The 14,581-nt window shown below is 38.2% G+C and overlaps 1 protein-coding gene across 1 annotated transcript in view; it reads right to left on the reverse strand.

The window, feature by feature from the left end:
• The window catches only part of VRK1 (VRK serine/threonine kinase 1), a 36,497-nt gene extending 27,721 nt beyond the window's left edge, over positions 1–8,776 (reverse strand). Inside the window, 5 exon segments of the mRNA XM_075029875.1 lie at positions 283–338; positions 1,825–1,986; positions 8,656–8,677; positions 8,679–8,747; positions 8,750–8,776. Of these exon segments, the coding sequence (XP_074885976.1) occupies positions 283–338; positions 1,825–1,986; positions 8,656–8,677; positions 8,679–8,747; positions 8,750–8,776 (336 nt within the window).
• Between the last annotated feature and the right edge of the window lie 5,805 nt (positions 8,777–14,581).

The raw sequence follows: 14,581 nt of genomic DNA on the forward strand, positions 1-14,581 counted from the left end.
GCTAGCCAGATTTCATTAATTTTGTTATATTTGGGCTGTTTACAGGATGCAGCAAATGAAACAGATCTGATCCATTTCATGAACCTTTTTCAACTCTGATGTTCCATTATCCACCCTTATGCATAGGAGTCCCAATTCTCAGCAGCGTTCCTCTATATCACCACACTTACTTTCATTTTAAACAGCACTTGTATTATTTCCAGTCAGAAGATGTTTTAAATTACACGTTATTCTAGTAAAAAATTTTCAAGTTGTGAAGTAAAGATTCAAATGCTCTCTTACCACTTTTGCAACATAAGATGCATCACTGCCAACCGACTTTGAAGAATTAACATCAGCTGTTAAAAAGGAAGCATTTATTAGTAGTAGGAGAGGAAACTGTCACAAAACATACACTTATTTGCTATGCAGCACAGACAAACACAACAAAGCAACTAAGTACTGATGTGAACATATATGAGTACCTTAGACTTTGGTAAGAGAACTGCTCTATATGGCAAGACTACTCTATATGGATGTGGTCTTGCATTCTCCCTTCTGCTTGAGGCAAACAGGCAGTTCACTAGATAAAGTTCTTTTTTATTATTCAATAACTTTTTCCTAGTCAATAGCATTTCTTTAATTTTCTAGGACTATGATGAACATACATAGTTGTGGACATAAATATGGAAAACACATTCTCTCTACTATTTTGCCATGTCACATATCCAGAAGTGACTTTTTGTTGCTACTAAGCTGTTGGTATTTGTCACAGAAGGAGATACAGGTATGAAGGACATTAAGTTAGGCGAGCACAAAGTACAGGAAGAGTCAGGGACACAGCTTTGTGCAAACGAGGGGGGGAGCAAACAGAGAGCAAGCTTTGGCTTGAAGAATGTAGGAATTCTTATCACGAAGAACTACACAATTTGAGTGAGCTCAAACTCCAGTCTCAGTAAATTTAGTAGCTCATTGAGCAAGGCTGAGTAAGTAGTAGAGAGCTTCTTTGGCAAGAAGCCACCCACTGGTCCTGTTTTTCTTCTTAATCCACTTATGCTGCAGTCTGTTCATTTTGAAAGCAGGACAGATTATTAATATTTTTTTCAACTCAGTATGAATTCAGTGCAACTTTTTCACCAAGAGGAGGAAGACCACAAATGCATAGCAAAAGAAAACCTTATTATCATGATCACATTAACTTTCATTCCTTCAAAATTGTTTGGAAAAAGACCTCTCTTACCTGTTCAGATAACAGAAATGCTAAGTATGGAACAATATCCACTAAAAGAAGTTTTCCTTGAATTCAACAAACAGCATTGCAAAACAAGATCTGTGCTAATGCTTGAAATCTTGGACTTTACAGTTTAAATGTTTTAAGCATAGGTTACAAAAAAAAAGCATAGGACTTATGTCAGAAGTTCGCAAGGCAATGAAAAAGTCAAAAGCAGCACCAAATTCAAAGCCAGACAAAATACTGGGTGATCAGTAGCCTCCATAGAATATGCTTAGACAGTTTCAGTTCAGAATTTGTGATATAAGGACACTCATGCAAAAATCCCTTCTTTCAGCCAGACCAAAATTCAAATTTAAATAAATACTAAACTATCCTTTCACTGTTAAAAAGTAGTAAAGATTTTGGTTTAAAAAAAAAAAGAATGAACTACCACTGGAATCTCACACAACCACAGTGCTTATAATGACCATTTGTCCACTCTTGTCAGTTTTTTCCAATACCATGAACCAAGCTAAGGTTCTAGTAAAAAAAGATCACTTGAAGACACTTTGTGTTTGTAACTTTGTGTCAATTTTTCATTTTAAAGCATTATCGAAGATAACTACACTTACCAAGGTATAGGCGTCCAAAGCCTCCTTGCCCTATAGGGACACCTAATTTCCATTCTTTTCTTGATGTATCTGCTAGAACCTCACCCAGAGCAAACACTTCAGCGAGTTTCCTTTTTGCAGGGGCTCTTTTTCCAGCAGTTGTCTTCTTATATGGCATCGTCCCTGGAGGGAGAGGAGGGAAGGAAAAATAAATAAAAAGCACAGGTTACATGCTGATCAGACTTATTTTATGTACAAATCTGTTCAAAGCATGAAAAAGTATGGATTGTTTAAGTTTTAATTTGATACTACAAACATACTTTAAAACATATACAGTAAGTAGTTTCATTGGCATAAATTCTAAGTGAAAAACAACTAATTTTTCCAGGCATCACAAAAAAATTTGACAGCAAAAATCTTCACAAGAGAAACCTATTAGAAGACCTTGTATAATACATGCTAGAAAAATCTCAGAATCTATCGTACTTAATCAATCACAACCAATCATAGGTCTAAACTTAGAAAAAAGTAAACTAATGAAATTAAGCTCATCAGTTTTCCTGGAATGAAACTTGTGTATTGAAGAAGTGTCATACAGTCCAAGTCTTCAGTAATATTATGAGGCATTCCTCCTAGCAGTAAAACATACCAAAAAAAAAATTAAGCCGTTCAAACAGTTAATTATTTTTTCTCCTATATAACTGCAAGCAACAAAAATGAAAGCCTGCTTATTGTTCACAGGGCAGCATTTAGTAGATCATCAACAAACTAGAATGTAACTACCTATTTTGAGATCATAAATGTAGAAATATTACTGTTGCCTTTTCCCAATCTCAGGTCTCAGATTAGCAGTATTTCCAGAAATAACATAATGGCCCACTGGAACCAAACACATGCATCTTTCTGCAGAATAGGCCTCATTTTGAGCAAACAAATGTTTTAAGTTTTTAGTAGAGCCAGATTTTGATTCAGTAAAAGAACTTACTGAATATGCAGCCATAATATGGCAAAGAGTGCACTAGATCTCTTTACATGAAAGGCCTTCATGATTTGTTTTACAAAGAACTGATCTTTCCCTCTAACTTAAGAAGATAAAAGTTGTACAAACAGAGACACAGTTATTTTCTAAAAGATACTGTTCTGACTGTTGGGATTTTAGTATTATTATTATTTTATTTTGCTTTGGGATGCAGGAAGGAATATTAATACACAATTCAGGAAGTTTCTGGATAGCAAAATATCTTTTTTCCATTAGTCTAGCTACTCAATACAATAAACCCAAGCCAAATGCAGTTACATAACATCAGTTTTCCTCTTTTAATTCTAATGTTCCTCTAGGACTTCTTTTAATTTCCCAAATAGAAAACCACATAACTGTGACAGCTGCTCCAACAACACTCCCCCTCTACAAGCCTCTTTTCTGACTGGGTAGTATCTTCAGGAAATTTTCTTCCCCAAATAATGTCTTGTCACCCAACTAACATCTGAAGACAGCAGCCCATACCCATTTCTCTACTTACTAAATGCAAGAGTAAGTGTCAAGTTTCCCAAAAATGTTATTCTGATCACTAATACTCAAATCTACAGCTCTGACTGACCAAACCCCTAGAGGTGGAACGTTACTGAGTAAAGCTCGACAATGGATGGAAGACTCCGTGAAGGTGGGCAATGGCGAAGTACCCAAAGAGCTCTGGCGATAATGCAAAGGACCTAACTTTAGCTCAACAAAAAGGGGACTGGTGGGTGGCCTTCGTTTTGGATAAACAGCTAAACAACAGTTGTGAGGAGCTCAAAATCCACTGAGCGGATCAAATGGTGGTGTAAATGTCTCCCGAAGTTAGCCAGGCCAGCGTGGGGGGAGTGAATAGGAGGCTCAGCCCACCACAAGAGTATACAAACTAAACAACTAGCAAAAGCATTTTGAAGAGAGCAATAGCAATGGGCTTGAGCTGGTTTCAATCCAGGTATTCCTTTCTGGTGGCTGGGGATGCCAGCATTGTGACAGAGAGTATATTAGAGAGATCGGTAATGGGAATCACATCAGTATTGTGACTGACCTGTATCTTGCAACTGCTGTATTTTGCCAAGTCTAACTTACATTTGTATTGTTTTCAGTATATTTTGTACCACTCTCCTAAATCAGAAATCCCATATAGCATCAACTACCTTCAAATAAGTAAATTTGATGTTAAATGTTATGCCCTCCATATGTGGAAGTTCTAAAAGAACCTGGACTCTGGCAGCAAGCAGTCTGCAGACACTACAGTCATTCAATATAGGAATAAACGCAGAAGAAAAGGTGTATGATTCCATGCCAAAGAAAAGTTCTGCTTTTTTCAGGGTCCCTATTAAACTGAGAAGTATCTCTGTGTCGTAGAACCACATCTGAATACCTACTGTGGTTAAACAAATAACTTCAACAAAAATGTATTGTGAAATACCCATATCACAGGAAGAGATTGGTATTTATCAATACCTACATTGCACAAGCTTCCTCATTATCACAAAACAGGATGTTTTAATTCTGCATTACTTTCCCATATTTCCAATTCTACACAGTAACATTCTTCCTTGTAATCAAGATGCAGCTTTGACATTTTACAGTTAAATTTTAAGACTAACTTTACCTCCAGCGTTATCCATATCCTGTCTTCAAGAAACTCCTCACTCTACACCTCTTCATTATTTTTATTTTTTTTTTTTTAATCTTCAAGGTGATACATACTGTACTGTCTTAGAGGAAGGTTATTCCTCCAGATTTTCTACAGGAGAAAAATGAGACTTCAAGGACCAAATGCAATTCCAGCTAGCTCAGCTGAGACCATACCAATGGGAACGTAATCATGTCAAAGCGCCAGAAGGAACAGAGAGTCATAGGAATGGCTACATGTTGATATCGCTTACAAGAGCGGGCCAAAAAGATCACAGCAGACCTTTAAGCAGCTTCTCAGGACACCCAGATCAGGAAAAGGATTAAAGCAAAGGACAGACTGAAACCATTAGAAGCGGTAACGGGAAAATAAACCAGAAGTCTGGATCCCCAAGACTAACTCAGATAAGGAGAAAAAGAAAGCACAAAATTCAGCACCGTTGCCTAATGACTCAGATGTGGGAGAAGATCACACTCACTGTCATCTAAAGGGTACAGAAATGTATACAAAATGAGCATACTGTCCTCAAGCTAAAAGCAATATAAGAGACATCAAGAGGGCTTGAAGGACTGCATCCCTTGACCTCTGAGTTACTACAAGTAATTCCAGCAAGACTTGAACAGATGGACTTAGGTGCTTGAATGCTGGACAGACTGCTGTCCAGTAAAGGAAAAATTTGCAGCCTCTTTTTCAATAAAGCTAGCGAGCCAGTGAAATAAAACTATTGATACGCTTCACATGTTTGACATTTGCAGTGAGTCTCTTGATAGTAACCTCACTTAAAAAGGAATTAAGTTTACTTAAAATAGCTCCTCAAGAGTATTAAAAGAGCTGATGTTTCCCTTTTTTTTTTCCTTTTTTTGTTTAACATGGTCAATAATTGTATGCCTGAAGGTATTTAGTTAAAAAAAAAAATTAATGACAACTGCCTTTTATCCATAAAAGCAAAAATTCAAAATGGACATAAGTTTGAACATCCCCAGCTGGGAACCCTGCCCTTAACAAATACACTAGATACACATACATGGTTTCTTGGCTGTCTATATTCATATCCATCTGTTAAGATGGCACTGTGCCTACTTACAAGTTGGTCAAACTATCAGTAGGCCATAGGTGCCAAACACTGATCGCTTTCAATGGGCAGCATGCACAATACTAAGCACTCACTCTTTTGCAAAAAAGCTGTTATCCATGGAAATATTTAAGCAATGGCTGCACATGCTTTCACATTTATTTGGATAAATCCATTCACAGATCATCTATTGATTGAAACCAAAAACACCTGGAGACTGCAAAATTTTCTACATGAAAATATAGAACTGGGGGCGGGGCGGGGAGGAAATAATGACATTTTAGTGCAAATTCTATCATTCTATGTGCTTTTCAACTCATGATACAGCAAATACAAGGAGTTTGGCAGGAAACTTATGAACGAGCAAACATGATGTAGAGCTGCCTACTGTACATTGCACAACTGGAATAAAGTCATCTACTTCTCCCTAAAATCACCTTTAAAAAGTCGCACAGACACACACACACAAAAAAAAAAAAAAAACACCACACCTTTAACTTTCCTGCATCTCAATTACCTCTCCCCATCAGTAAATGGAAATATTTTCTATCCCACAGGTATTGTGAAGCTTAATTCATTAGTGCCTGCAACCATGCTGAAGTCCTTGGAAACAGAGTGCCAGAGATGTCAAGTACTGTACTATCATTCAAGTATCAAACAGACCTGACCCTACTCAGATAAGGTATCTGACAAGAACAATTTTCAAGGTGCATGATTGTAAACAGCAGCATTTTATGTGGCTACAATATGCTCAAAACAAAGATTTTGCTACTAACAAGTATGAATAACAGAAGTCTATTTGTCTAAACTCTCTCCAAAAGCCTCTTAGTGCTACAAAGGCTATTTCTCCTGCTTCTCCCTAATAAAACATCTTGGAAGAAACTGAATACACTGTACTTGAGATATGCAGACAATTTTGCATCAATAGTGCTATTAGTGGTGTTATCTTTAGAAATGTTGTCTGCCATGGTTGCTACTCTAGCGATACTTGAACTCTTAGAATAAATATGAATAGCCACTTCTCAATTTTTGTTGGCATCCTTTCTCAATAAAACTCCAAAATTAATATAAATCACATTTATTTTGAAGAAAGTATTTCTGCTGTGTGGCAAGTCAGACGGGTTTCTTCCTGATCCTCCTCTTTTATTCCCTGGAAATTATTATTTTTATGGTTGTTTATCTCAGTAGGACCTATTTTCATTCTCAACACAGAGAAGGCTTGCTGGTGACCTGTGCTCCTCTTCATGAATACGTAGTCCCAGCAAGACCTGAAATCTATGCATCATTAATACCGTTCATCAGTCCTAGCAAGACATCTAAGTCTGCCTGCAAAAAAGGAAATAAAGAAGCAAAAAACAAAACCAAGTTTTCGCTCAAGGAGTGGGAAGGAAAGAACATGACACTTCAGACTTCTGAATACTGTAGAACCATTTTCATAGGAGGGACCATTAAAAAAAAAAAAAAAGTACCTGAAGTATCAGTAACTTATAATACCAAGCAAGGTAGATAGCAAACAAAGACTTTCTTGCATAAGTCGGACATTCTGGTTTATCTGGTCTATCATTGTGTTACATTTTTCAGTACGACTATAGTCTCATTTCCTGGTGATTAAGACATCTGACAAATAATGGTACTTATGGAAGAAGAGGCACTAGGGTTCTTTCCCCAAGAAATAAGAAAACATCTTTTTAGACAAAATGAATAAATGTACACTGGTGGACCACAATTAATGAGAAGCATTTCATCACAATAGCACAATACCCAGCAAACTGAACACTTTTGCTTTTTTAAACGCACACCAAGATCCCTTTTTAAAATTTCAGAATGCATCTTGTTCAAAATCAGGAAACAGTCATTCACAAGAGGAATTACTGTGTTGCTAACTAATTTTAAATAGCCTTCTCAAGAATACATTTTCTTCTTATGAGCAGTATTTAAGGTTCTTCGGAAAATCCTGAGCATCATTCGGATAGTTATTGCAATAAAGAATACAGTAAACTTTATAAGGTACCAAATCATCTGTCACTCAAATTATCTGTCACTTAAATCATCTCGCCACCAAACCAACAGCAAGTACCTATGCATGTGAGTGAGACACTCAACTTAAAGGCTTTCTGATAGTTTGGCACACTGCATAAAAATCAAAAGCTCTGAAATTCATTAGGAATCCTACCTCATTTGGGGATTATCCCCAAGAATTAAGTGGACATCTTATTCCTACAGAGGAAGGCACAAGTCTTTTGACACAGTAATAGCTACAGGAAGCTTCACAACATCTTTTATATTTTTGCTAATGATAAAAAGGACCCATGGATTCCCTATGAATTAATAAAAGCCTTAAGCACAAACTGAAAACCAAAGAAAAGAGGGTTCACCCTGCAACTCAATTCTTAAACAAGGAAGGCAAATGGCGAGAAACAGGAAGTGAAGAAAAACCACAACCTCTGACAGAAAGAAACCAGCTTTGCCCAGTTCTTACACAACAGGCCTGTTCTGATCCTAAAATTGCAGATTTTTATTTGCGATTTGTAGGTTTGTATTTAAAAAAAAAAATTGCATTTACTTTAAAGCAAAACTCAGGAACGCCTCCCAGCCTAGATGGTATTTTGTTTGTCAGCCACACTGGGATGTTCCTAAAGGTGACAAACCTCAAGTGGCACCGACTATAGCTTTTCCTCCACCTCCACCGCCTTAGCGCTAAAAAAAATAACCACGAAGGAAAGCAACTTAGGCTGCTGCCACCAAAGGCAGTTTTAGAGCCAACAGCCCACGAAGGCAGGGGAAGGGGGGGGGGGGGGGGGTGCAGCAGACCCCAGGGGTGACATTGAAGGAGCTCTTACCCACCTGCCCCCATTCTCTCCATCCCTGCCGGCGCAGGGAGATCCCTCCGGCGCCGCGGGCTGGGGGGGGGGGGGGCGCAGGGAAGGTGCCCTCCCTACTCCCGGTAGCAGACAAGAGGGGGGGAACAGGGCCCGAGCGGGCCCTGGCGGTACCACCAGCCTCCTTAGCAAGGGAAGGGGGAAAACCCGGTCGCAACCCGTCAGAAGGGGAAGGGAAACAGCGCCCCAAAACTCGCCTCCTAAAAAAACCCCAACCTACACCCTAAAAGCAGACGCTGCCTTCAAATACCTCCTCCGTGCCCAGGCCCGACCGCCGCTCCTTCCTCCCCGTCCGAAATTCCCGCACTGAGAAGGGCCCTGAGGCGGCCCGCCCGCCCTGGCGCCCACCTCCCACTATCGCCCGCGCCCATTGGGCCGCCGCCCCTGCGGCCGCCCGCCCTCACCCCTCCTCGGGGCGCGGTGCCTGCCGGGAAGTGTAGTCCGTGACCTTCTCGGGCGGCCGCCCGCGGAGGTCACGGACTACACTTCCCGGCAGGCACCGCGCCCGCGGTGGGCGAAGGGCTGAAGTGTGTGACAGGGCAGCTGCACGAAATCTCGGCATTTTAAGCCAAAGTAAGTTTGGAAAGGCCTTTATCAGGCTGATGCTGTGTGGCAATAACCCCTGTCTCGGAAACAGGGCGAGACACAGGCCACCAGGTGTCCGGGGGACAAGGTAATGCAGCAGTTCTCCGCCATGTATGACTGATGCACAGGCCAAAACCAACCCCTCCAGCCACCCCAGCGCCAGGGCCTGCACTTGCACATTACCTCCTTACGTACCACTACATACCTCATGATTTTACCTACTTTCCTACTTACCTGCTAGACCCTTTCTGATTTTACCTGCTACAGTCTTGCATAGCTGTGCGATGGACCTTCTCCCTACTCCAAAGAAGCTTTTTATCTACGCTTTGACAAAGCCTGTGTTTATTTAGTCCTGAAGGATTTTTTTTAACAGGTTCTGTGATACTTAAATTGTTTTGAGTGCACAAGAATGTTTTACAAAATTAATAATAATAAATTGCAAAGTTTTATGAAAGAGAGAACCCATGCCTTTCAAGGGCCAGCATAGATTCTGACTCTTTCCTCTTCTGATTGTCTTTCCTCCCCATCCCAATCTCCTTTTCTTCAGGTCCGAGTCAAATTATACAGTGTTGGTTCACCTAGCATGTCTGATCCATTTGTCATCCGGTATCACTACATCTTTTTGTCATCAGGTACAAATGCAGGCACACCCACACTTATTTCTGCAGAGCTGTGAAGTGGGAGACAGGCATGGAAGATTAAAGACATGCCAGAACAGGAGATTTAGGGGGATGAGGCAGAAAAAAATAAGGGACAATGGTTTTGTGTTGTTAATTTTCTGGAGGTTTCAAACCTTTAAAAAAAGAATTTTGTTGTCATGGCCACCATCTTCACATGCTGCAATTTTAGAGGTACTAAATAGCCTAAAACACAGACCTATCATTCCATAGTATGGTCATCATGACAGTACTTATTTAGAAGGTTTGCTTGGAAACTTGGGCTACTTTAGGAATAATAGATATGTATACTAGAAATCCTAGGTACTCCTACAGATGTTCAAGAATCTGAACTGTCCTGAATGTTCTAGGGTATTATTGCTCATAGGAAAGACCAAAGGATTATTTGAAAGAAGTGGAGCACACTACCATACATGATAGCATTTCACTTGAAGTACCATCGTCTTTAATATCGGATTACTGGGATCATGGAAACATTTTAAGATGCTGATACAGAAAATCAAATGAAAAATTTAATAGATATTCCATTTGTTCCCTTAGTGAAAAGCTGATCTTCAGGCTGTCAGTCTGAAACCAGTCTTAACAATGAGACCATAGAGATCTAAAGTAAATTCTGCTATCCCATCTAAAACTTTGGCCAAAAAATATTATCTTTCTTGCATGATGAGAGAAACCCAGACCTCATTCTGCCTCTGATTTTTCTCTGTTGAGCCAAAATAATCAGTTGTGTTTTAAGCAAAAGGTACAGTTTCAATATCCCTGTCCTACTTCTTATTAACAAAAACATAAGGTTCTGCCTATAAAGTATCAGAGCAGATTTTCATATATTATGTTCCCATACAGTAAGGGGCTGGGTTTTTGTTTAGCCTGTCTGGATGCATTTGCTTTAATACTGCTACGGCTGGAGATTCTTCAAGTATTAGCCAAATCCAAAGTGGCCACAACTTTTCTCAGATGTTCTCTATATACTGTCAATTGTTTGACTAGATCTCAGAAAAGCAAGTATTGACCAAACAATCAAAAGCATAGGATGGGTTTCGCATTATCATCCTTCACTGTAAGAGCATTCCTGGAATGTGCTGACTACAACTTTCAAATATGCTTGAAGAATTATTTTAGATTTGATAATTGTGTTTGATTCGTCTCCAGAGAAAGGACTTTATATCTTTTCCTTTAAAGATTTCTAATCTTAAATGAAATGGGCAATCCAATCTCTGTGTGCGCTACAGATACAGCTGTTAAGAAGAGTTCAAATGCTACTTTTAAATAGTAGTAAATATGCAATATTTACTGTACTGTAGTATATAAACAGTTACATACTTTCAATTTAGCAATGGGGATAAGAAGTATGACATTTTGAATGTGGCTTGACAAGTACGCCTGAAGAGATAGTGATCAAACTACAGTATGAATTCTTCTAAACCAGCATCTCATAAAATAACCTAGATTAACCTTGAGAACTTTCAGAAGACTGGTGAATCTCCAGAGTAAATGGGGAATAGCCATTTCACAAATGGCTGTTCTTTTGGGAGAGCTATGTGTACTCATCAGCTCCAGAAGGCATGCAAGTTACATCCTCATTACTGGGAGAATATTAAGAATGTTCCTCAAAAGACTCAAAATAGCATAAAGAACATTTGAATCCTCCTACCTCACCAAAAAAAAAAAAAAAAAAGGAAAGAAAAAAAGAAAAAAGTTAAATGTTCCAAATGATTTAGCCTCACAGTTTCATTCTACAGTAAGAAAACTGAGGCATAGATTCATTAAAATATTTGCTTAAGGTCTTCAGGGAGTATTAGGCAAGGTCAGAAATGTAGCCCAAATCTCTTAAGTGGGTTCAGTGCTTTCTCACAAGGCTGGGTAGAATGCAACACAGGAATGCATGAATGTGAGAGTTCCAGTAAAAATACCAAATAAGAAAATGCCAAATGTCTTCAGGTGGTGAGATAGTGTGTTATACTTCAGTTAGGCTCATTTCTGCTTTAGCATAGTGTTTTTCAGGCTTTGATTCCTGGACTGCAAGATATCTGCAAGATATCAGAAGGGAATATTGGAGCGAAAGATGTACACATGCTTTTCCACATACAGATGCAGGTAAGCAAGCAACAATCTAGAAATGTAACTGTAATACAACATTTCCCTTAAGTTCTGTTCTTGAAAATTATAGCCATAAAACCTCACAAGATTGTTGTTTATTTCTTTATAAAAAAAATTAAGTGACCTTTAGATTTTAAAAGTTTGCATTTAAATGATGCAGTGGTATTTTTGAAGAACGTGATATTCTTCACATTTCTACATTTCCAAAAATTATAGAATTAAATGGCTCAGAACTCCAGTATGTATTCCCTTCCTGCAGTCTTTTTTATTTTTCTACTTTGCAAAATGAGAAAAGTCCTTATACATTTCACAAACACCTTGCCATAGTACACACTTTAAAAAAGCAAAGATTTAAAAAAAAAAAGTGTAAAAAAAAAAAATCATCAGACAATTCCAAAAGGAATAGGGTGACTGTGTCACCACAAATGCTTGATAAGAGTACGTAGGCACTGCACTTGGCTGTCCTGACTGGGTTTTGAGGACTGCAGATGGGAGTAGAAATTAGAGATTACTGGCCCTAAAAATCACCATGGCATTTGCTTCAAATTACACTCCTCTTGAGGTGCTAGACCAAAAAAGTTTTGCTAAAAACTTTGTGGTCGGAGGCCAAAAACAGTTTGAGAAGGAACAGTGGTATGATCATGTTCCAAGAAGGCGTTCTTGGCTCAGTAGCCTTGTGCTAACAACCGCCCTCAGTGTACCTACTGTAGTGTACAAAGAACTATGCTTCCCATCATATCTATGTATTATCCTGCAGTGTGAGTATAGTGACACTAGGGAAAAAAACTTTCTTTTTTTCCTCTCATTCACATTTCACACTATTTTCCTCAGTGGAAAGATGTGTATAAATTAAGTGAAGGGTGTGGGTTTTTTTCTCTAATGCACTTTTATTAAACTTTAAAAGGGTAATCACTATTCTCTAAGAATAGCAGTATGGCGCTCCAGAGTTGTTGTTGTTCATCCATTAATATACATTCTAAGACTATATAAGATGATCTGCCTAGTAACCTCGGTTTGTGTGTATTTCAGGAGACCAGTACAACATCATGTTGTGTCTGAGTGCTGTTAAAGGGTAGCTAGGAACAAAATTGGTTTTGCCACATGTTTAAGATCTTTCCGGGTATCTTTACAAGTTAGACTAATTTTTGTATTTGATTAGATAGGAATTTGAATTTTTGTTTATTAATTCCTTCAGAATGCAGTGAATAAGAAACCAGAGAGAATCAACTGTTATTTTGAATATTCAATCCATTTGATGAGACAATTTTTTTGCTCAGTAAGGTTATTACACCTCTATCTAGAATATTACACAAGATAAAGCTGTCACCTAAGTTCTCTTCACCAAAGGAAGGTGCAATATTGTTTCATAATAGGATCAAGTTCTTAAAGTACTTAATAAAAAATCACTTCAGCAAATAAATATTTTCCCCTTTTTACAAATGAAGAATCAGACACAGAGATGATGAGTGAAGTTTGTTTAGCTTGGTATGATGAAGGAAATTTGCAATAAATGTCAAAGACCTGGATTTCTTGACTCCTTTTTCTATATTATAGATTACAAAACCACTATTAATTGTACTGTTCAAAACATTAAATACAAAATTAAGATGCTGAGGCAGGAAAGGTCTTTGTAGATCTTGCAGCTCTTTGAAAATATCCTCTGTATTCATTCCCCAAGTTAAGCAGTTAAATAGATGAAGGAACGGAATATGGGGAAGAAGAGGTCCAAACTCTACAGAGTACCCAATAATTTAATGGAAAGGGGATGGAGTATTAGGAGAATTAATGAAAATGCTGTGGAAGAAAAGCTAGAGTCAGATCCATTGGAAGTTTCACTTTTTCTGGAAGTTTTGTGATGCTAACAGACATGTGATTTGAAGCTGTTAAAGGGAATCATTTTAAATAGCTTGAAGCTTCTAAGACTAGAGTTTGTTTGAAGTGCATTAAATTAATCCAAATGAAAGGACTTTCATGAGTTTCTAAAGGGTTTGTATGTTTTCTTTGGTCAAGGTCCAAACTCATATACATAGGCAGTTTTTTCTACTTAAAAATAAATGACTGGACTGTCTTGGATGTGAAGTGTGTTCACCCATCCTAGTTAGAAGCTATATTTATAGGTATGCATACATTTTATCTGGGAAGCACTCTATAGCCTACACTGTAGATACATTCACATGCACACAAACAGCAGTACATGGAATCTGACTATAACGATACAAAGAACTTCTGTTTATCATCAAACATTTCATATATCCCATTACATGTGAAAGAATTATTATCTGTCCTGTTGCAGTACAATGCTTTTTCCTATAATGGAATTTTACTCTGCAAATTTATTTTGGTATTAAAAGGTTCCACTTTATAATGTCTATGGTTCAATCAGTGATCTAAAAGGCACTTAAATGCTTTGAACAAGATACATAAAATGCTTTTATTGCAAAAGCTTTGCTGTATCTACCAATTTTACCATTGATCTCTTTCCATGTAAGGCAGTTCTGGAAGCTGCCCATGCTGTATAAAATCACATGGTGGCTTTTGATCTCCAGCTGGTGATTAAAGCACATTATGGAGGTTTGAAATTTTCTTGTGGTCATTAGCATACCTCCAAATACTTCTCTGGTAAATAGTAGTGGTGTTCTCACTACATGCTATTTAAATAAGAAACCAGGAATCTATAAACTTATTTACTATCCTTTGTAGCTCAGAGGATGCAGATCTCTTGAATGAGATGACCTTACCCTTAGCAATAGACCTACTGATCAAATAGTGGTTTCTTAAGGTGATTAGGCTCTATCAAAATGCAAGGAAGAATGAGGT

Source organism: Buteo buteo, chromosome 6 (assembly GCF_964188355.1).
Source record: "Buteo buteo chromosome 6, bButBut1.hap1.1, whole genome shotgun sequence".
Lineage (NCBI taxonomy): Eukaryota > Metazoa > Chordata > Aves > Accipitriformes > Accipitridae > Buteo > Buteo buteo.